At 45.8% G+C, this 22,397-nt stretch overlaps 3 protein-coding genes across 3 annotated transcripts; all 3 read left to right on the top strand.

Annotated features, from left to right (window-relative positions):
* The first annotated feature begins 342 nt into the window (after positions 1-342).
* LOC138124950 (uncharacterized) lies at positions 343-18,362 on the top strand. The gene is made up of 5 exons (XM_069040147.1): positions 343-2,404; positions 2,636-4,578; positions 4,859-7,937; positions 17,763-17,889; positions 18,241-18,362. Exons 1-4 carry the CDS (start codon positions 467-469, stop codon positions 17,850-17,852), a joined length of 7,050 nt encoding a protein of 2,349 aa, XP_068896248.1. The 5' UTR covers positions 343-466; the 3' UTR covers positions 17,853-17,889; positions 18,241-18,362.
* Positions 17,857-20,235, top strand: LOC138124961 (ras-related protein Rab-23-like). The gene is made up of 3 exons (XM_069040166.1): positions 17,857-17,889; positions 18,241-18,362; positions 20,061-20,235. The coding sequence occupies exons 1-3, from the start codon at positions 17,857-17,859 to the stop codon at positions 20,233-20,235; spliced, it is 330 nt and encodes a 109-aa protein (XP_068896267.1).
* Positions 20,226-22,130, top strand: LOC138122863 (ras-related protein Rab-23-like). The gene is made up of 4 exons (XM_069037250.1): positions 20,226-20,342; positions 20,422-20,501; positions 21,233-21,420; positions 21,472-22,130. The coding sequence occupies exons 2-4, from the start codon at positions 20,479-20,481 to the stop codon at positions 21,582-21,584; spliced, it is 324 nt and encodes a 107-aa protein (XP_068893351.1). The 5' UTR covers positions 20,226-20,342; positions 20,422-20,478; the 3' UTR covers positions 21,585-22,130.
* The last annotated feature ends 267 nt before the right edge of the window (positions 22,131-22,397 follow it).

Here is a 22,397-nt window from a genome sequence, read left to right on the forward strand (position 1 = left end):
TTTGCTTGCATGTGACATCGATCTAATTAAAGCAAAAATGTCTACCAGTAAAAAAAGAAAAGATCGAGAATAATTTGGAAAATCTCAGTAGATTTAGAAGCCATCACTTAGAGAACAATTCTCGGAGGGTCGAGACGAACTGGAAGTCCCAACCACTTGTTTGGTGTCGTAACAATTTTGAAATTTCAATTCTCGACGTGATATTTTAATGACGAATCGGAAACGCCACTCGTGACCACAAAATTCGTTCCGAATTAAACCAATTACTAATGAGTCCCTCCGCAAGATTGTGCGAAGATAAGTCAAGTATATAAATAATTTCAAGTACACAATCAGAGTACCTTCAACGACGATCCAAATTTTTGGGTCAGTCGATTTTAGAACCGCTCTCAAACGCACAAAAAAATCCTAACCCTTCGTTCCTTGTATCGTGTTTCCGGTAAAGTGTTAGGTCAACAATACCAAAATGGTGTTCAATGTTATGATCCAGTTGTGTAAAATCACGAGGGCGAGTAAACTTTTCCAGCGCAATTTCTATCTGCCCCTTCTGAAACCGCTCTCGCCGAAAGACGCTCTCCGAAGGAAGATCATCACCGGCCAGAACATCTTGGGTTCGAGGATCGAACACTACATCCCAGTTTTGGAAGAGTACAAGGCGAGATTGGCGAGACGCAAATACATGAGGAAGGGTCGAGGCAAGAAGCGACAACGCAAAAAGGCGACCATGAGGTATCTGATGCCTCTGTTTGACGAAAATTTAGACAATCACGATAAACTCGAGCATTTACTGGCGACAAAATCGAGAGGAAAAGGACAGTGCTACACTTACTACGTCTCCGACAAAGATTGCACTTTGGTATTTTCTCATCAGATGGAAAGAGCCATCAGAGACAAGGATATTCTGGACGTAACTATAGCGCAGCGGAGTGAAAAGATTCTCGTCAAAATGAAAAACGGGACGAAGGTCACGTTACCGCTGGTCACTTACGACGGTCGAGCCCCGTTCTACAGAGGAGAGGGTTGGACCAAGAAAGAGGTCGAGGAGTACCACCATCATGGTAAAGAAACCATGTCGATCGCCAGACTGTTCGAGGCTAAAGAGCAGGGACTGGAAGAATGGGAGTTGGAGATGATGAGGTTGGCCAACAAGAGGAAGAAGAAGATGAGAGGTGAAGGCACCGCCGACTGGAAAGAGATGATGACTTCTTGCGTCGAAAACATGGACTGGGACAAGTTCGAAGAGGAAACCAAAGAGATAGTGGCCGAGATCAACGAACCCGTGGAAGACGAACCGATACCGATGCAAATCGACGACATGGAAAAGACCAAACAAGTCAACGAGAAGCTCAAAGCTGGTGGAGAGGAAATGATGGCTTTGCTGCCGACGATGCCGGAGATTCCGGAGTGCATACGAATAATGCAAGACGGGAGCGTGACCGAGCTGGCGAACATTTCCGGAATGTCTTTGAATCTGCCGTCGTCGGGCAAAGACCGGTTCGTTCCCGGCCAGGTGGTCTCATCCGAAGAGGGCGAGCTGTTCGTTCCCGGTCAGACCGTCGAAAACGAAGACGGCTCGTCGGAGTACACTCCCGGTTTCACGGTGATGATGGACGACGAGCCCACCCTCCTTCCCGGTTTGGTAATGGGCGACGATCCAAACAAACCGATGTTCCTGCCAGGCGAATCCACGATAACCGAGACCGGAGAATTGCAGTTCACCGAAACCGAAGACGATATCAGGAGGGATTCGTTGCCGCTACCTCTGCCGCCTCCACCCGAGCCCGAAATAGAGGAGGAGGAATTGGAGGAGGAGCAAAGCACCGAGGAGGAAGAGGAGGAGGAAGTGCGGCCGCCACCGCCCCCAAAGCGCGAAGAGAAGGAGTTCATTTACGAGCGGCCCAAGCGTGTGTACGCTACCGAAAGTATGGGTCCTAAACGTCGCGAACGGTCAAAAAAAGCGGCCCCCAAGGAAGAACCGAAGCAGGAGACCGAACCGGCCGTCGTGCGGGTCCCAGGTGAGCCGGTGTTGTACAATTTGTCGTTGCCGACTTTCGAAAAGGATCTGTTGCTGCAAGAGAAGGAGCGCGTCGAGAAGTTCAACGAGAAAAAAGCCAAGGAGGAGGTGTCCATCGACAAGAAACGAAGGGATATCAGAGTACTGCTGAAGCAGTTTGCGACCAACAAACCGTCACCGCCGGTCTACGAACCTCTAGAGCCGGTCAAGAAGAGCGAGAAGCTCAAGGAACTCGAGAAGAGCATCAAGAAGGGTAAATTTTTCGATGTGGATCACAAGAAGTACCTGAACAAGGAGTACGCTCAGCCGTTCATGTGGAAGTGGCACGAATATAGACATACATTCGATACGGTGGGGATAATGCGCCACCGAGTTTGGAAGTCGGTCTATTAGGAGGAGATGACGGACATGGACCAATTAGGTCGGTGCATTTGGCTATTGATAAATCGGTAATCGGGTTGGGCGACACGCGTCGATCTGTTCTATTTACAACCGCGACCCCCATCATCCGCATTCATCAACATTTAGTTCATTACCGTTCGTGGTGCTCCACTCGGTACCTGCCGGTGTTAACAATAGTCACTAGTACGCTCTAGTCGAACCTCAAACCACGTCAAATAGAAGCAAATAAACGAAATGGTACTCAACGTTAAGATATCCCTCTGTAGAATCACTGCCGCCAGCAAACTCTTCCAAAGGAACTACTACCTTCCACTTTTGAAGCCTCTCTCACCCAAGGATGCACTCAGACGGAAAATCATCACAGGTCAGAATATTCTGGGCGCACGAATCGAACATTACATCCCCGTTCTGACCAGCCACGATGAGAAAATCTCCGAGCGCAAAAGAAGAATGAAAGGAGTACCGATCATCAAGAGACGCGTACGAAAACACGAAAAGGAACGGTACGTCGAACCGTTCTTCGACGACGACATGGAGAACCATCCGCTCCTTCAGAGCATCTTAAAGAGAAAACCTCGCGGCAAAGGTCAACGGTACACCTACGAGATCGGGGACAAGCACTGCACCCTCATCGTCAGTCACGAAATGGAGAGAGCCATCAGGGACAAGGAGATCGTCGACATCACCATCGCCCAAAGAAGCGAAAAAATCTTGGTCAAGCTCAACAACGGCCTTCGAATCACGGTTCCTATCGCGAGCTACAACGGCACAGGTCCTCTGTATCGGGGCAGCGGATGGACGAAAGAAGTGGTGGAGGAAGAACATCACCACGGCAAAGAAACCATGTCCATCGCGAAACTGTTCGAAGCGAAAGAGTCGGGTGTCGAAGAATGGGAACTGGAGATGATGCGTCTGGCGAACAAACGCAAGAAAAAGGTGCGAGGCGAAGATTCCGTCGATTGGAAACAGATGATGGCCGGTTGCTTGGAGAACATGGATTGGGACAAGTTCGAGGAGGAAACCAAGCAAATCGTCGAGGAGGTCGACGAAACGGTCGAAGAAGAAAACATCCCGATGGAGGTGGACGACATGGAAAAGACCAGACACGTTAACGAGAAACTGAAAGAGGGCGGCGAAGAAATCTTGTCGCAGTTGCCCACGATGAAAGAGATTCCTGAAGTGATCAAAATTCTGGAGAGCGGTGAAATGTGCGAATTACAGAACGTTTCCGGTGTCCGAGTCAACATGGGAGAAGGCCGCTCGTGTTTTGTCACAGGTCAACTGGTCAAGACCGACGAGAACGAAGTTTTCGTCCCTGGTCAGACCGTAGAAAGCGAGGACGGCACTTCGGAGTACACTCCAGGTATCACGATTTTCATGGACAACGAACCCACCCTGATCCCGGGGTTGGTGTTCGGCGAAGAAGAGAAACCTGCCATGTTCCTGCCCGGAGAATCTACCATTACCGAGGAAGGTCAACTGAAGTTCGAAGCGAACGACGAGGACGTCCCCCCACATCGGCGCAAGAAACGCGAATTCAACATCGAAGTCAGAGAGGAGGACATCCCCAAGATCGAACACAGAAGACGTTCCCCCTCTTCGTCTCCTTCTCCTCCCCCCCAGAACAGAGCCAAACCCAAGCCAAGACAGGAGAAGGAGATCGTAATACATCGGCGCGTTTTCGACGAACCTGAAGAACCTGTCCGCAAGGAACGAGTCAAAAAGAGAGCACCAGTCGTCGAGATGAAACCCAAAGAACCGGAAGCACCCCGGGAAGTGTTTCGGCCGCGGCGTCAACCGCTCGAAGATCCGCTGAAGTTGATGGAAGAGCAGAGGATCAAGAGGGAAGAGGAGGAAAAGAAACGATTGAAGGAACGCATGGAGGAGAAGATACTGAAAGAGGAGAGCAAAGTCGATCGCATCCGGATGTCCATCCGCAAGAAGTGCAAAGAGATGAAGTTCGAAACTCCGCCGCCTTACGTCCCGGTCGAGCCCGTCAAGAAGAGCCAGAAGCTGATGGAGTTGGAGCGCAGCATAAGAAAAGGAACGTTCTTCGAAAACGACAAGACCAAGGAGATACTAGAGAAGGCGCGAAGTGCGACGAGGATGCTGAAATACCAGCACGTACTCGACGCTTACACGAGTGAATTCGGGAAGATACGGTTTTAGATGAGTGGTCCAGCGGGTAGAGGCGCACAGGCGTCGCGACGCTAGTCAGTGTAGCGTTCTAACGTCGGGATGACTTAACGTCGCCGCAAAAACGAGCCGATTAACGAAACGAACTTTAACTAAATCATTTCTCTGTTTTATCTGCTTCTATTTATACATTATCTCTTGTAAAAATTGTACTGTCGAAGGTTGCGTGTTGTGTGTCTTAAAATGGTCCGAAAAATGTTTTATAATAAATCGAATGTAAAATTCTAGTGTTCCGCATAAATAAATTCAAATAAAACCTTCCGTCCCTGTTGTTGTTTTAAATAAATACAATTTTAAAAAAATGGTGAATTACGTGTTGTCCTTTTGTAAAATCACCGGCGCCAGTCGGATTTTCTCGCGCAATTTTTATTTACCCTTGCTCAAGCCGCTCACACCGAAAGAGGCCTTGCGGACTTTCCGGATCACGGGAAAATGGCTGCTGGGGGCCAAAATACAACACTACATCCCCGTCTTGCTCAATCACAAGAAAAAGCGCTCAAAACGGTTGAAAAACTACGGCAAAAAAGTCCACAAGGAGATGGAGGATTACACTTACATGGCTCCGGTCTTGGATTCGGACAACGAGAGTCACAAACTGTTGCTGACGATACTGGACAGCAAGAAAGCCAAAGGGAATTTCGTTTACACAGTTCACGACAAGAAGTACAATCTCGTATTGCAAGCGCAACTGGAAAAGGCTATCCTGGACGGTGACATTATCGACGTTTTAGTGTCTCAACGCAACGATAAAATCATCGTCAAATTGAAGAGTATGAAGAAGATTCCGATGGAAATACAGTACTACGACAGCGAAGACAAGCTGTACTGTGGCGAGGGAGCGACGTCTCCGGAAGATGAAAAGTTCCACCACCACGGTAAGTACACGATGAGCTTGGCGAAAATTTTCGAAGAGAAAGAGATGATCGAGGAGAAGTGGGAAGAAGAGCTGCGACGCATAATGCGAAGGCGCAGGAGACAAGCCAAAGAGGGTTCGAAAGAATGGAAGGAGATGATGCAGCAGAGCATCAAGAACCTGGACTGGAAAAAATTCGAGGAGGACGCCAAGAAGGTGATCGAGGAGATCGACGAACCCGCCGCGGAGGAGAACATCGACATGGAGATCGACGATTTGGAAACGACCAAAAACGTCAACGAAACGATCCTGAAGAAGGGTCCCGAATTGTTGGACCAGCTGCCAACGATGACGGAGATCCCCGACATTATCAAGAGCATGGGCAGCGCGACTCTGCACGAAATCGAAGAAGAAGAAGACGGCGACAATTTGGAGGAACAGTCCAAAGGTAAGCGCAGAGTGTCCGGAGTGAAAGTCACGTTATCCTCCGGAAAAGAGTGCTTCGTGAGCGGCCAAATGGTGCACACCGAAGACGGCGACGTCTTCGTTCCGGGCCAGACCGTCGAGAACGAATTCGGGCTCGAGTACGCCCCCGGGATCACCATCAACGTCGACAACAAACCGACGCTGATCAGCGGCCTGATCATGGGCGAAGAGGAGCGCGATCCGATGTTTCTGCCCACGCAGTCGACAATCACGGCCGACGGCCAACTCACTTTCGCCACGACGGTCGAGGAACGACCGAAAGTCCAACCCGAGAAGCACAAATTGAAGAAGAAGCAACTGGAAGAGACGATTGTAGAGGAGACGCAAGAGGAAGAGGTGGCGTTCGTCCCGGACGACGTCTCCGAAAGCGTCGACAGCATTTCGTTGTCCGAAGAGAAGAGCCTCGACGTGTCCAGCATCGAACTGAACAATTCCGAAATCGAAGAGCTGGACATGGAGGCCGCGAGGCTGAAACAGGAGCAACAGCGTCTCGAGATCGAGAAGCTCAAGTCTATTTTGATGGACGACGGGCTGGACGACATCCTGGCCAGCATCGAGGGCAAGAGAGAGCTTCTCCGGAGGAAGCTGGAGGAGTTGCGTAAGTTGAGCGTCACCACCGAGAACAGCTTGGTGAGTTACGCGAGCGAGAGCGACGCCGCCGAAATAGCGTCAAAGATAACCGACGATAAAGAAACTATAAATAGACTCTCCGATATTTTGATGACAATGACGCGGAGGGCAGCGACTTTCCGCGACAAAAATAGCATAAATGCAGACAATATTAATCAGGCTTATATTTCTGTAAGCAACTTGTCCGAAGCCGACGTGAGATTTAACAGTTCCCGTAACAAACTGAAGATTATGCTGAAAACAGCTGCCGTCGCCGCCAACGACGTGTTCAAAACGAGGCCGAAAGACCAGACTCTGGCCCTGAACGCCATCGCCGACATCCTCGTCGACGTCTTGAAAAACGACGACCGCACCCTGGCCGAGCTGCTGGAGTTGATGAACACGCCGATGGACCGGAACGAAACGTGCAACGCCGTCTTCAAGCAGTTGACCCAAAACATGGTCGACACGAAGATATCCTTCTTGAACGAGATGGTCGGCAACTTGTCGGCTTACGACGTCATCGATCGCGTCGAGAAGGTGCTGAAGAAGCAGTCGGAAGTGAAGTGCGAGGCGTTCGTCAAAGTCGCCAGAGTGGATCCCGAAATTGTGAATTTGCTGGTGAAAAACGTGAAGCGGGAGATCGCCAAGGTGAAGACCGAAGAAGACGCGATCGAACTCCTGGAGGACTCCATAGAAGAGGCCACGAGAGCCGTGATGAAGACGAATTTACCCCGGCTGAAGGACGACTTTCCGTCTCTCAAAGAAGAGGCGATAAGTTTCGCCAAGGCTCTGGGGATGGGAAAAGTCGAAGAGATCCTGTCCGAGAGCTCGAATCTGCGCCAGATCACCGACGGCCGCGCCGTGGAGCTGCTCGAAAGGACCAATCTGATCCGCCAGCTGGCCGAACGCGACTTCTCCCTCAAGAGCGCCATCGAACGGATCAAGAAAAACCCCGAGAGGGGCCGGTCGGACCCCCGAATTCGCCAGCTGATCCGCGAGAGCGCCGTTCTGATCTCGAGAGGGACGCCGCTGAAGAGTTCGCGTGACATCCCCCTGCAGATGCTGAGGACCCAGAACCTCCTCGCCATCGAGGATCTGCTGATGCAACGCGCCAAAGTCGACTATCCGGTGTTGGTGAGCAGGGACGCGATGCAGGCCGTCATCCCCAAGGAGGCGGCCCGGGGGGTGTTCGCCGGACGCGTCCCCTACGTCCTCATCAACGAGAGTGGTGTGACTAACTTTAAACCGACGCGAAGATTCTCGACCGGCGGTGTCAATCACGACATTCGAATCGACGATTTCATGAACAGTGGCGTGCGCGAACGTTCATCAGAAAGGGACGATGACAGAAAGTATCTGCAGGCCAAGAGCAACGTAAGAAAACTCAAAAAACTGTTGAATAATAACAGTAGACAAGTTGCATGAAGTAATGTGACTAGAAAATTAAAACAAAACAAAAAAACAAACTGTGCAAATGCAATAACGTAAAATTATATTTGTAAATAAAATTGGGCAAGCTTTTCGTTCTAACAAATATAATTTTATGCGTGTGAGTAAAAAGTGTGCGTAATAATGTCGACACGAACCCCCAACATTTCTCTCAAAAATCGCTAAAAATAATATTTGTACATTTTTATCAAAATAAACCAATCGAGACACAACATTATCACCTACACAAGCGCAGCATATTTTTGGGAAATTCTAAATTCAGGTGAGTGAATCATACTCTCGCTGCCTCCCGCACCCCCCGGCTATTTCTGTTTGTCTTTCGGATTATTAACAGTTTTCCTCACAAAAATGTTATTTGCGAAACGAGTGGGATAACCGCGTTTATATCTGTCTGTTTTGTGTGACGTTTTGTGGCGCTGTTGCTTTTTTTCCGTAACACTTCACTTCTTTTGAAATATGGACACGAAATTTGGCGACCGCACACACTCCATAACTTAATCCATCATCTTCCACATACATACATGCATACCTGCGCCGTTTCGAACAAGTATAAATAACTTTACTTGTGACTTTGTGTGAGTGTCGTATTTTCGGTGTGCTCCGGAAAAATCTCGGTGGATGACTTTTCCGCGTGCTTGCCCGACGGCTAAAATCGAACATATTTGTCATTTATATATTTATAACGTGAGACGTCGAAGATCTGTTGTTCTAAATTATGAAATAAAAGTGCAATTGATTTTTTCTACTTCGGTGTCACAATAAGCACATAAGCAGTGCAATTTTATGGCATCGTTTCTAGTGATAATTGAATTTGGGGTTGGTATTGAAAGTAAATTTCAGTGTTAAATGTGATGTCATTTAAACCTGAATCCATGTTTTGGATTAAAATAAACTATTAAGGGGGTAGATTATTATTGTAACAACATCTGGGAGACCATTTAAAATTTAATTTTCAATGAAATGACATTGCTTCATCAATACCAACCCAATTCCATTGAAATAAAAGTCACTAGATAATAATTTTATATTTAAAAATTTAAATTAATGAAGCCGAAGTAGAAAAAATGTTGTCGAACTCGTATAACAATATACTACATATTTTGATTTTGATGCTTCATCGTGAAGTTTCACTCTAAACATTTCTTGTTTTCATTAAATCGAAATCAGTCAACCGCGGCGTGATCAAAGTCAAATTCGTGTCTTGTCCTCTGTGTCCGAAAATAATTTTACATTTGACATTTGCCACGAGCTTGCGGTAAACAGTGCCGTCCCTTCACGTGAACAAATAGTTCTAAATAATTGCAAAACGAGTTGAACGACATGATCGTTCATCATCGCGAACGGATCTGCCATAAATCGGTCTATTTTTAAGCCGGGACAAAACAAGATCAACGTTCTGCAAAATGAAATATCTGCAAACGGCGATAAAAAAGAAAAAAACACATGTCTCCCATCGGAAAATTTTATTGCTGGTGATATAAATATGAAAACCGCCCGCCCCCGCCTTCGAAAAACAAACAAAAATTTGTACTTCCTAATTCTTGTTCCACGCACAATCGAAATTTATTCGTGGTCAACGGTGTTGTTATCGTTTCGAAACTCTTGGCGCTTCTCCCCCTTAAATCAGCAAAAAAGGAATCCGCCGTGAAAAAACGTGAACCTGGCAGTAAAACCATCAACATCGCGTCGTTTGCCATTTGAAGAATATTTTTAGAGTCGTCATTTTCGAGTTAACGTACCTGGACGTTAGGAATTCTTGGATTCGATACAAAAAAAAATTAAGTCGCTAATATCGAGAATCTCTGGCTCCCCGTGGAGACCTTGACCTCCAGACACGTGGACCGCCCGCGAATATTTTCCCCTTTTAGGTCCACCCCGAGGGTCGTCCAGATTTAGTGCAGCGATTGCAACAGCGATGCGACTTGGCTGCAAGACTCGTCCTCGCTTAAATATCCAACAGCACCTCTCATTATTCTTGTCCTTAATTACCACCGTCGGTCGACGCGTTATTTCGGTGTGGTGCTTTGGATTTGAGTTTTTGGTCGAAAACCGTCAGTTTCGATGCTCTTCAGACCGGTGTACTTGCGGACGCAGCCGTTGCTGCTGCACACGCCTAAAACCGTGGTGGTCAAATTGCCCACCCCCGAGAAGCAACCCACGCCGCCGCCGCCAGCTCCCCCGGCGCCTCCGCCGGAGCCTCCGCAGCCGCCCAAAGAAGTCTCGAAAACGGTCGAGGCCGAAGAGGTGAAGCACCACTTGCCCATGCTGGTATGCGGGAAAGGGTTGACGAGGGTGTTCCCGGAGGAGGCGACGATGGACGTGCTCGCCGGGGAGGTGGACTACCTGCTGGTGGACGAGCGAGGGGTCACTCTCTTCCAGAGGAAAAACGTTGCCACCGCGATGAAGATCAACAAGGAGTACGCGGAGCGCAAGAAGAAGAGTTCTTGCACAGAGTCCTACCAGAGGTTGCTGGACAGAAAGCCGAGGGAGTTTGAGATTGCGAACTGTGAACTTCTCGGGGGAGGTGTCCACGTAAGTTAGGTCTTTGCGAGGGTGTCGGTAGAAAAGCCTTTCACCGTTTTTGGACAAATAACGAATTTATGGTCGATTCTTGTTTGTTTGTTGAACTAGGTTTATTTTCGGATTAGGCGAAAAAGAATTGAAAGTCGTTGGAATAATTTATAGATTTCTGCTGTAAACAAGATTTGACTGTTATTTTGGCAAAAAAAGTCGAAAGTTTACGAGGATCGACTGAAATATATGCAATTATCTGCCGAGAGTACATTTCCATAATTAAAATCAACCGGTCAGCGAAAAAAAAATGGAAAGGTGCCAGAATAAGAAAGGTGGTAATAATTTCGGTTTTCGGTGGAAATCTAATTTTAGAATAATTTAAACACTTTTAAATAAAAGGTTTTTTCTGAACAGAACAGCGTGAAAAAATCTACACCGATCGAATATGCAGATGAATTTTTTATAACACAGTCCAGTAATAAGTTCCAGTAATAAGTTCTACAAATGACAGTGTTGTTTTTCGATTAATCGATTAAAAGCCTATCTTGTCGTTATGTATTTATTCATTATCGAATGATTGAAAATAAATTAAAAAATTAGTGCCTCTCCTGAGGCTTTCAGTGGAAGTTTTTGCGGACAGCAAGCGGCAGCAGAACAGGAGCTACGCACTTCCGATGCAAAATATCAATTACTTTGCTCATTAACATTCCAGCCATCTTGATTAGAACGCACAGGTGACAAAGGTGATTGACAAATTAATGAGCAAACAACGCGGAAATTTATGTCCAGGGACTCTGGACGGATTTTGTTGCTTTTACTGTTGTAAATGTTTCCAGGATGCAATCAGAAGCATTCGAACAGTCGACGATCATCCACTCCGTACACAATGTAACACGCATTCAAGCTAGAGAATCCATTTATTTACACAAGTGCCGTCCGTAACCGCTCTTTTCGTTGACTTTAACGACTCCTTAATGAGACAGCCGGTTTGTTTTTGTTTCGAGAGGGAAGCGAAACCGTTCGAGAGCGGTGATAACGCCCCCGTCAAGTAAAAAGTGCACGGCAGAAACTTGGAAAGTGAATTTTCGTCGACGGGTTTGAGGTCGGGTCGGGACGGGGGCCGCCACCACGCACGTTTCGATCTCGCGTAATCGGACAGCTCTTGTAACGTTCCCTCGTCCAGAGGAATAACGGCAGGTGGCAAATACCGACCGAGCAGGTGAAATATACAAACACGCGGTTGCAACCTAAACTTGGTAAAGTCAGTCTCGAACAGGTATCCGTCGATGACGTTCGGTTCGTGCGGTTCGCCGGCTCAACCATAGACAAGTCGAGTGGTGTTTGTGGTTCTTGTGGAGGATTTAGAGGGATTTCGTCGAGCAGGACGCACCATGACGTGAGTGATTCGGTATTTTTTCGGCGGGGGGTTGTCCTCCAGGTTCCGCCGAAGACGACCACCCTCGTGTCTCGCCTCGTGTCGTCGACTCGCCCCTCCCGGACACTTATCAAAAGGGGTTCACTCGAGTTCATCGCAGAACGATCTGATAAAATATTTACAGAACCATGTAATTTATTCACGTTTGTTGTTTACGTCACTCGAATTACTTCAATTTGTTCGGGATGCTTTCTTCGATTTTCCATCGGAGGCAACGTCCGTGACGGGGTTTTTAATTGTTCGCGGCCAGACCGACTCGAAACTGAAGTTGGAACCCGTCGAACGAGACAAATTGGCCCTTTTCGCGGCGGGGAAATTTTCAGAATAATTGGATCGTTCCGGTCTGAGAGTGGCCATTGTCTGTCTTGTGTATGTTGCGTGCGGACTTCTTTTCCAGCACAACAAAGCAACTAATTCGGTATTTCGGTTTCTGTGGGGCACCGACGCTCGCCACTGTCCCAGATAAAATTCAGTTTTGCTTTTACCACACCGTAACATTCAGCACGGACGAAATTAAAATGTTTACGACTCGTAAAACTTTCAAAGAAGAATATTTCCGTCGGCCGTCGCATCACATTTGACCCGGCTTCTGTAAACTCGACGGACCTAATCACAGGACCTAATTATCACCCGTGCCCGGTCACTTTTGCCAACCGTTTCGGTGGACGTTCCCAAAACGTCAAATCGTCGGAGTCGAAACCGCACGTCTTTGTCAATTTTCTAGTAACGCATCCAGGACAGATGATGGTCTTCGTCGACCAGATCGAATCGGCATGCAGCACCATTTTGCGCCGATTTCTATGTCAACAAATTAAATCACAACGGAGCAAATTAAGCGTGACCGTAAAAATTGTGATTTCATCGTGCAGTTATTCCTCGGGTGTTAAAAATGTTAATGTTTTTGCGGTGCTTGTTAGGTGTCAGGTGGGGGCTGTTTGCTTTGGTTGTTTAGGAAATTTGCGAAAGTAGTCGAGAGAGCAGAGTAAGTAATAAATTCCGGTCGATTCGAACGGCAGGACTCGACGATTAGGTAGGTAATTTATTGAGTGGGAGTTTGAGAGAAAATCAAAATAAACGGGAAAAATCGTTACGTCTTTTCAAATAAACAGTGCATAGGTGGAAACTGCTACGTAAAAATTTGGCAACTGGAAAATAGCGGAGCAGGTCAGACCAAATGTAATTAAATCGCGCAACGAGGAAACGCTCTATTGTGTGAGAATTACAAGCTTATTCTAATCATGCACGTGTAATAATGTTCCGACATTTTGACTGATGTTGCTTTGCATTTGCATCAAAAACACGGTTGTTGATTAAGTGGTGCAGATCAGTGCATCACGCCAGACTCTTTTTCAAACGTTCGGAAAAAGAATTGTACAGATGACAGTTAGGAATGTCACAAAGTACTAAAACGATCAGTCGTTTTCTAGACACAACAGTTCCACCAGACTGTAGAGATTTCTGATGGAATTTTTTTTATCGTGATTGTGATACTGATTTGTCATTTTTGCGTTGGTATCCGGAGACGGACAGGAGGGATGGTTCCGGGGGCGAGGCTGTTGCCACCATTCCTCTCTTTAAACACCATCGTACAAGTCCATCCAAGCGCGACGACTGCAAGAAAATTGTATTTACGTTTACGGATCCGTACGTGCCGTAAAAGTGCCAATTTCAGTTTACCCACTTGCATAAACACCGATCATTAATACCGAACCACCATAATTTATGGTCGGCCGCAAACTCTTAACTGTAGTTTTATACGAATTTTTCATCTGCATGCGGCCTGCGAGAAAGTTCTCCCGAGCCGCGTTTCACGTTAATTGTCTATTCTTAATTAGCTTTAATCACCTCAATCCTCGTGGAAAACGCCATATGTACTATCGACTAGCAAAAAAAACTGGTACATGGTGTTGCTTTAGACACTTCCAAAAAGTTTTGGAAGTATCTATAGTAACATACTGTACTATTGCGGCCAAAAAATTTCGTCCACCCGTTTCCTGTCATTTCACAAAAATTGGGTGTTGTTTCACCTTTATTGTCATTATGATTAACGTTTGCAGATTAAAGTTTGAAATTTATTACTGTCACCCATGAGAACATTGACACAATATGTTAACATGTGAAGTGAGGTTATTCGTTCGTAAAGGCTGCTTTAGAGCATACGTGAGTGGAATGACAGTTGTGGACGAAATTTTTTGTCCGCCATAGTACCAGTTTTTTTTGCTATCCGATTGTACGTCGATGGTGTCGAGCTCCTCGTCTTGATTGCAACAATCGACGCCCGAAATGACATTTTCTGTGTAACGAATCGGTTTAGGCTGTGGACGGCGACGGTCGCGTCGATTTCATCGACAAAAAAGTCGCCGGCCCTGGACGCCCACGTCCCCAAGAATCACGACTCGAGATGGTCGTCTTTGGAGGAATTGTTGTCTGGAAGAGGGACCGCGCGCATCTGTGCGCGTTTTAAAATTAGCCAAGCAATCGAGGAGGCCTTGCCAATTTTTCGATAATTTCTATGACATGTGACAGCTGCAATCGTCTTTGACATTGGGACGTCTGCGTAAATTTCGAGTGGCGGAGTTTTCGGCCAAAAAATGTCGAAACGGGCGTCTATTTTTGAAAAGGCGACTTCGATTGTCTCCTTGGGGGGAGCACGAGCACAAAAAAATTTGTCATGCGTAGTTTTTTGCGACCCCGTGTATACAGGAAATTGCCGCGTGCGACTAAATTAAAATGGTGTTTCTTGGATAATTTAATTTTTTCCGAGACACTTGAGCTTGATTAAATATTCCCACAAGCGCAACAAAAAGGCGGAAGTTTAGAGCGATGGATTGTTGCAAAAGCGACCGGAACCGTTGAAGAGGAGGGTTTAGGACGTCCAAGTTGGAAAAACGTGAAATCACGGCAATCTTCGCATCTTCGACTCCCACAATCAAAACGTCAAAAGGACGGAAATCGATCCGAGCGATTATTATCATCTGCTACAAAGACTGCTTCGCGTCTTTCCGCAACAAAAATCCAGTTCGATACACGTCAGACGAGATTCCAATTGCAACTATTTACATTCCGTTAGTTACGTCGAGAGCGACGCCGAATTGAGCGTCGAAAATCCCATCGTGGTGACTGTCCCGTTCGGGGACGTCGACCATATGGGCAGCGGCACCGGCGAGCGAAAAAGCGAAGAATGCCAATGAAGCAGTCTCGCCCGCGGACAAGTCGATAAACATGGAATCTGTCAAATTGGGCAAGACGCAAAAATCTAGATCTAATCGAGTGGTCGGTTGGCAGGCCTGGTTCGGATCGAAGAAATGAGGTGTACGTTTCTAAATGTATTAATATAAATCGGTGATAATGTGGGACGCGCCCTTAAGGCGTGTTCCGACGGTGTCGTAATTCAGCGCTAAAAATGAAGGAAGGAAAGTGGAAATAATTGGCGTAACGTTTCAAGGAAACTCGTCAATTGTGATCCGGTACGGCTGATAGTACCGTCTGGATCGTTCTGGACGTTGCGCAAACTATTTGGAATCGGGTGCCAGGACTGGCACGCTTCGGGTGAACGCCTCCTCGTTGGAAGAACGGATTTTTCGGTTTCGGAAGAGAGGAGCCAAATTTAGGCTATTTCGGGAACGAGGAAACCAGAGTGTTTAGGGATTATGTCACACTCGGTGCTTAATATACGCAAACCGGGTCCCGAAAACACAGTGTCGACACTCCAAGAAACACAAATTGTAAATCTCCGAGGATCGCTTCTGACGAATCACGTCGGTTGGTTGTTTTTCAAGCGGTTTTTCGCCTTCTGCAAAACGTCTACGCAATATTATCATAATAACGAGTAAACGGTTGCTTGATTAATGCGATGTGGTAAATCACCACGATAAAAACCAACCAAGAAATGAGTATTTTTTTTATCCTGTCGATAACCAGTTGTGCGACTGAGAACAGAAAAGATCAAACGAACGCCAAGACAAATAGGATGGCTCGTTGGGACACTTTCACCGAACAATCGACGATTGGCAAATTTGAACAGCTCGAGGTTGGACGCCAAACAAAGGGTCCCGGAGAGGATCCTTTCTCGAGAGATTTCGCAAGTTTTTTTGCCACCCGAACACCAGGAAGTCGACAAAATAATAGTAAGAGCGCGCGTCAAACAACGAAATTGCCTCGTAATTGCGACGAACAATCAAACACATGTTCGCATTTATAAATGAAAAGAAAACACAGATCAAAGAGCGAACGAACGCTCGTATAACTCGTTCGAAATTGGCACGTTGTTGCCGCGCCGCAAGTAATTACAACCAACGGTTTCGAAGAGCTGCTTATCAAGTCAAAAACAAGAGAAAAAGCGACACGCGTCCCTTCCGATACCGATTATTTGATAGAAAGTAGGCCTGAGTGGTGTGCCTAAGTTTTTCCACGCGATAAGAAAAGCGCAGCCATGAATTAACATGCGCGAGGACACATTTTTCGATTTGTGGATTGATTCGTACCTAAATTTGTCACCGACATGACACTTAGATTATTAGTTAATTGAAAGTCGTCATCACGAAATATCTCTTCCTTAAATCTTAATGTTGTCTCTCGGTGGAAAAATATTTTAATTAGAATAAAAGCCGCAGCACTTACTGACAGATTTGACCCACTTTCCAGTTGACGACTAAATCCGTGTGGATCAATCAAAGAGTTGACTTTTGTTTTTTATGGTCGAGCGATTTTTTAGCGTGTTGGATTGTAAATAAAAAAAAATCGTACATTTATCGATTTTTGTATGACCAGTTCAGTTCCCGGTAGTTGGAAAGTGTGGTCGTGTTATTTATGGGAGAATTCGACCCCGACTTCCTGCTTCCTGGACGCTTTATGGACGACTTCCCAGTACCTAGTCCCGACAAGCCTTCGCTTTTCTCTCGATTATCATTCAGACACGAGGAAGAAATTAATACTGGCTCGTTTCTCGATGCCGATCGATTTCCCCGCACGGTTTTTAACGCGAACCCATTAATTTAAATTGCGTTCGACATTTAGAAAAAATCCTTGGTCGTGTACGAATCGCACCCATTTGAAAATTAAATTGTTGATAGATTGGCGAGAGTCGGCCGGCGACAATCGTTGCCGATTCATTGTGTTTTCTGTATTTTTTTCGTGTCTCTCTCTGGCACGACTCCGAGAAAACTCTGCGTCTCTACACTGGAAAAACGTGTTCTTTGTCGAGACGACGGATGTGACGGGCCGCGTGGCCTTGGTTAATTCTCATTCTTGAGGCGGAGATGCGTATCGGAGGTGAATCTAAAGCGTTTCTTAAATTATGCAAATTCGCGGCGTGGCTTCGCGTCCGATTCAGTGGGACCGGCACCACGTGACTAATATGACTTAAGTATGGAGGTCCGCGTGGCGTCGGGGGGATGGGTCCGGAGCCGCTCCGTTCCAATCTGGTCGATGCCGTTTCCGGTAATTACGGAGTCGGACCCTCCTCGCAGGTGGGAAGCGACAGATGGCGGGAATTTGCTTCTGCTCGTTCTTCGGACGCGAAGCACTCTCATCAATTCGTAAAACGAACCCCATCGGCACTCCTTCCTGGATCCCGCGCACGCACACGCGACGTCCTCGCAACATCCACCAGCTCCAAAAAGACACGAGTCGCGGCGATGGCGGGCGGTCCACATCGCGATGGCGCTTTCAGCGGTCGTCCCGCGTGGGTCACTAACCGCTCGGCAAGGTCGTGCTCTATCTTACTCCATCGAGGTGCCGAACCGGGCACGCCGTGCGAGACGGAGCTCCGTTTTGCTGAATTTGGTTTTTCCACGTTGCAGGGCACCGATTTCTCGTGGAGCAGGCCGAGGAGCCAACGGGCGATGAGTTCGGGCAGCCTCTTCAGAGGTTACACCGGGCCCAGGGCCTAACAACATGCGGGAGGAAGAACTGGAGGTGGCCCTCAAGGTGAGAACTGTTCGGAGTGTGTCGACATCGAGCAGAGTTGTTGCGCTCTATCCGGACAAGCTTGAACGGCACTATTTATAACGAAATAACGAAATCTAGGCCGGCTCTGGTAACGTCGCACGTTCCACGATTAATTATTATTATTTATGCCATGAATTATTCAACGGGACTAGGATGGTCTCGGTGCGACAGCCGGATCTGATCCGGAGGCTTTAAATATTTCAAAAGGCTTTGTTCGTTTCTAAAAATACAAAAGACGGTCTGCCCTCCAATCTCAAAAAATTATTAAATCATTCTCTGGGCGTTTTAGCACTTTCGCGATTGTCTAATTCCGTCCGGGTTTGTGCACAGGTGGTGATCGTGGGCAACGGTGGAGTGGGCAAATCTAGCATGATCCAACGATATTGCAAAGGCACTTTCACAAAGGACTACAAGAAAACGATAGGAGTCGACTTCTTGGAGAGGCAAATCGAGTGAGTACATTTTTTGAAATGAAAACTTCTTTAGGCGCGCCACATACATACATTTTATTCCCTGGCAGTGAATTAGTTTCATGCGACACGGTAAAATCGTTCGCAGCACAAGCTAAAAACGGAAAATCGTTCGCAGCACGACACGGCAAGCTAAAATCAAGGGAGTCGAGTTTTTAGCGGAGCGACCGAAAAACAATCAACTGTGCGTCACCTGTCAATTTTAAATTTTCATTGTACGTTGTGTTGTGACCTGACTGACCTCAGTGCAGAGCTGCAGGAGTAACTGTATATATCTACAGGACATTTCACGAGTGATAACAAGCCTGACGTAATTTAAAATGCAACCCACACTATATTTCCGAAAAAAGCTGGCTACTGTCATTGAAATGTCCGGCTTTTTTTGAAAATGTATTGTAGGTTGAATTTATTATTCCGTCAGGCTCATTATCACTCGTGAAATACCCTGTATAGTTTTATATAATATAAGCGATAAAGACACGACAAATATTGTAAGTTTACAGATGAATGTAGGATTTAATACGTAATTCTCAATGATATGGCTTCAACAATTCATCTATTGGAAAAATTTGTGTAGCAAAATGTGAAGAGGAAAATGAACAAATTATCATAATACAGAGTATTGCTGTGAAAACTTGTGTTGTATTCAATATCATCGTCAAGAAAATAAAACTCAAACATCCAAACCTAACCTCACAAATTTCGCCAGAGTGTACCTCTAAAAGCGGACGTATTTACAGTTTCTATTGAAAAATACAGATTTCTAATGTTACACGTTGTATACAGGATATTTCACGAGTGATAATAAGCCTGACGTAATTTAAAATGCAACCCACACTATATTTCCGAAAAAAGCTGGCTACTGTCATTAAAAAGTCCGGCTTTTTTTGAAAATGTATTGTGGGTTATTTATTATTCCGTCAGGCTTATTATCACTCGTGAAAATACCCTGTATAGTTTTATATAATATAAACGATGATAAAGACACGACAAATATTGTAAGTTTACAGATGAATGTAGGATTTAATACGTACCTAATTCTCAATTATATGGCTTCAACAATTCATCTATTGGAAAAATTTGTGTAGCAAAATGTGAAGAGGAAAATGGACAAATTATCATAATACAGGGTATTGGTATTGCTATGAAAACTTGTGTTGAGTTCAATATCGTCAAGAAAATAAAACTTAAACATCCAAACCTAACCTCACAAATTTTACCAGAGTGTAACCTCTAAAAGCGGACGTATTTGCAGTTTCTATTGAAAAATACAGATTTTTGATGTTTATTTAAAAAAAGCATTGGATTTAAATAATATTAATTATTTATACATTGCTCCTTATTCCTCCAGGTACTATCATCCATAATAAAAATTTGTTACACGTACTATCATCCATAATAATATAATTTATAGAATACATATTACTTAAAATCAGTAACGAGCATTATATGTAGAAGTTTTCACTTCTGTCGTGCGGTCTTAAGCACACACTCTTTTTTTTTGTTTTGTTTATCGCAACACGCACGTTTCCCTAATTTGAAATTACAAAACTTTGAGCGGAGCGTGTCTAATTTCACACGTTTATTCAGCCATTTCCGGTAGCGAGTGTTCTTTTTTGCCCGGCGCCTTCGCCAAAAATTCTCCGAAACGAATTGATTCGAGGGAACTGGTGTTTTCAGGGTCGACGGCGAAGAAGTGCGCCTGATGCTGTGGGACACCGCCGGCCAGGAGGAGTTCGACGCCATCACCAAGGCGTACTACCGCGGCGCCCAAGCCTGCGTTCTGGCGTTCTCGACGACGGACAGGGACTCGTTCGAAGCGGCGCATTCGTGGAAGCTCAAGGTAGTCCGATAAGGCACACTCTCTCCTCTCAAATTAATCATCGACGATGACGAGGCTGTTTGGCCGACGCAAACAAAACGGCACCTAACGGGTCCGCCGACGAGCGTTCAGTACCGAAAGTAATTCTTCTCGAGTGTTGATTTTTAACTCGAGCCATTTTCGCCGTCTCGTTATTATAAATGCGTGTTTATTTTACAGGTTGAAAACGAGTGTGGCGAGATTCCAACGGTCATCGTGCAGAACAAAATCGACCTGATGGACCAGAGCGTCGTCAACCCGTAAGTCGACGGAGAAATCGAAATGCGTTGCTTTTTTTGTCCGACAGATAACGGATTAATTACGAGAATTTACGGTATTTCATAATCTAATATGATAATGAAAGAGGAGACGTTTCGTGGCGCAAGTCGGACTTCTTGCCGCAACGATTTTATTTAGTGGACGTTCATAAGTCCATAAACAACGCTTTATGCGCGCTCGTGCAACTTTATTATGACCACCAGGAAAAATAGTTGGAGTCGCATCCTCGTCGTAAATCGTCGAACAGCTGGGGGCGTAAAAATGCCGGTTCGGTTGTGAAGCAACATTGTACGAAACAGTGGAATTTGTTAAACGCGTCGTTAAGCCATAAATCAACGGATCGGAGACAAACGACGCGACTACCGCAAGTAGCGATTCCAAAAAGCAAAAATGAAAATACTGGACGCGCCGCAAAAAGTCCGCAGCGCTAACGGTAAAAGCTGGCATTTGCATACCTCGTCCCGTTCTGTATAGAAATGGCTAATTTAATTAAACGCAGCCACTATTATTAGTCGACATTCCGAAGGAAAATCTCGCTCGTCCAGCGCACGTAGATTTCGAGGTGGTCGACCAAAAATAGTGAGTCACGGAAAAGGGGAGGCACGCGATCGTTTCGCGGATTTATGGGGTTAAAGTTGTCCAGTGTGACGTCAACGGGGGCAGACGGTTTTTTACATTCGCTCGAGGAGAGGTCAGAGTTTGTATGTTTCAGGGAGGAAGCCGACCTCCTGGCTCGAGCCCTCGGCTGCCGCCTGCTGAGGACGTCGGTCAAAGAAGACGTCAACGTCGCCGCAGTGTTCCGACATTTGGCGGCGAGGTGCCTTGCAGAACTCAGAGATCCTAGAGATTATGACTATTTCACCACGCCCACCCCTCACCACCCCAACTCGCTTACAATCAGTGAGTCGCGCCGTTGGGTTTTTGCAGATGATGGGACCAGTCGTTTTTCAGGTGCCTTCAGCCCTAGTCATTCTTCCAAAAACCACAACGGAACTATAGTGTTGAGACCCAACAAACACAAAAAGAAGAAGAACGTTTTAAAGAACGCTTGTAGGATATTGTGACGGTCTCGGTTGTTGGAAAGACTATTAAAATGTATATCGAAAAAAAATAAAATAAACAGAACTGCACGGTTTTGTTTGAATATTTGCCATTACTGAAAATTTATGTAAAATATGTATGTTGTTTAACAGTGTGTTAAGTAATTAACTGACTGATTTTTCTAAGCCCGTACAGGCCAATTGGTGAAGTGCTAATATTAATTTAGTTTGTATTAAAAACCTGTTATGACATAGCCGACACGTCGTGCACAAACAAACCGTGGAAGGCGTTTCCCCGAGTCTTGTTGCAGTGTGTGGACATTTTGTAGCTGATAAGTTGTATGTAATACGGTGGCTATTTTGTTATTCTGATGTAGAAAAACCTAGCACGCTGAGTCGTTACGCGACATTTTTTTTGCTGAATCGAAGCGCTCGCTAGCGACTCTTCAAATATTTTTTGTCGAATGATTTTTAAATATTTATTTTTTGTGTTGGCTTTGATCACGTCAGAAATAACAAATCATGTAGTCCTACGTTTGTAACATTTATTCAATAAAATATTGGTATCGATGGCTAATTTTTTAAATCGACGAACGAGCTAAATAAATTCCGTACGAGCAGAGAGGGTTGGTAGAACTGGAATGCGTAGGAAAAGTAACTCGTGACGTACTGTCGCGAGCAATAAATTTTGGTCGTCAATGTCATTTCAAAATTTGGTTAGATTGTCACAAATTTAAAAAATTTCCCTGCCTGATTATGCCCACGTCAACAAAGTGTCAAAAAATTGAGAAAAAAATGACAATTACATAATGTCATCCAACATGATGATAGGTTATG

This window comes from Tenebrio molitor, chromosome 2, assembly GCF_963966145.1.
Source record: "Tenebrio molitor chromosome 2, icTenMoli1.1, whole genome shotgun sequence".
In the NCBI taxonomy this organism is placed as follows: domain Eukaryota; kingdom Metazoa; phylum Arthropoda; class Insecta; order Coleoptera; family Tenebrionidae; genus Tenebrio; species Tenebrio molitor.

What these genes read in the sequence shown, in the direction of transcription:
- LOC138124950 (XM_069040147.1), top strand. Translation starts at nt 467, where the DNA reads ATGGTGTTCAATGTTATGATCCAGTTGTGTAAAATCACGAGGGCGAGT. An exon ending in GAGTTTGGAAGTCGGTCTAT is followed by an intron (nt 2,405 to 2,635) that starts TAGGAGGAGATG and finishes CACGTCAAATAG; the next exon opens with AAGCAAATAAACGAAATGGT. An exon ending in AGTGAATTCGGGAAGATACG is followed by an intron (nt 4,579 to 4,858) that starts GTTTTAGATGAG and finishes GCATAAATAAAT; the next exon opens with TCAAATAAAACCTTCCGTCC.
- LOC138122863 (XM_069037250.1), top strand. Translation starts at nt 20,479, where the DNA reads ATGGACCAGAGCGTCGTCAACCC. An exon ending in GACCAGAGCGTCGTCAACCC is followed by an intron (nt 20,502 to 21,232) that starts GTAAGTCGACGG and finishes TGTATGTTTCAG; the next exon opens with GGAGGAAGCCGACCTCCTGG. An exon ending in CCCCAACTCGCTTACAATCA is followed by an intron (nt 21,421 to 21,471) that starts GTGAGTCGCGCC and finishes GTCGTTTTTCAG; the next exon opens with GTGCCTTCAGCCCTAGTCAT.
- LOC138124961 (XM_069040166.1), top strand. Translation starts at nt 17,857, where the DNA reads ATGCGGGAGGAAGAACTGGAGGTGGCCCTCAAG. An exon ending in AACTGGAGGTGGCCCTCAAG is followed by an intron (nt 17,890 to 18,240) that starts GTGAGAACTGTT and finishes GTTTGTGCACAG; the next exon opens with GTGGTGATCGTGGGCAACGG. An exon ending in TTCTTGGAGAGGCAAATCGA is followed by an intron (nt 18,363 to 20,060) that starts GTGAGTACATTT and finishes TGGTGTTTTCAG; the next exon opens with GGTCGACGGCGAAGAAGTGC.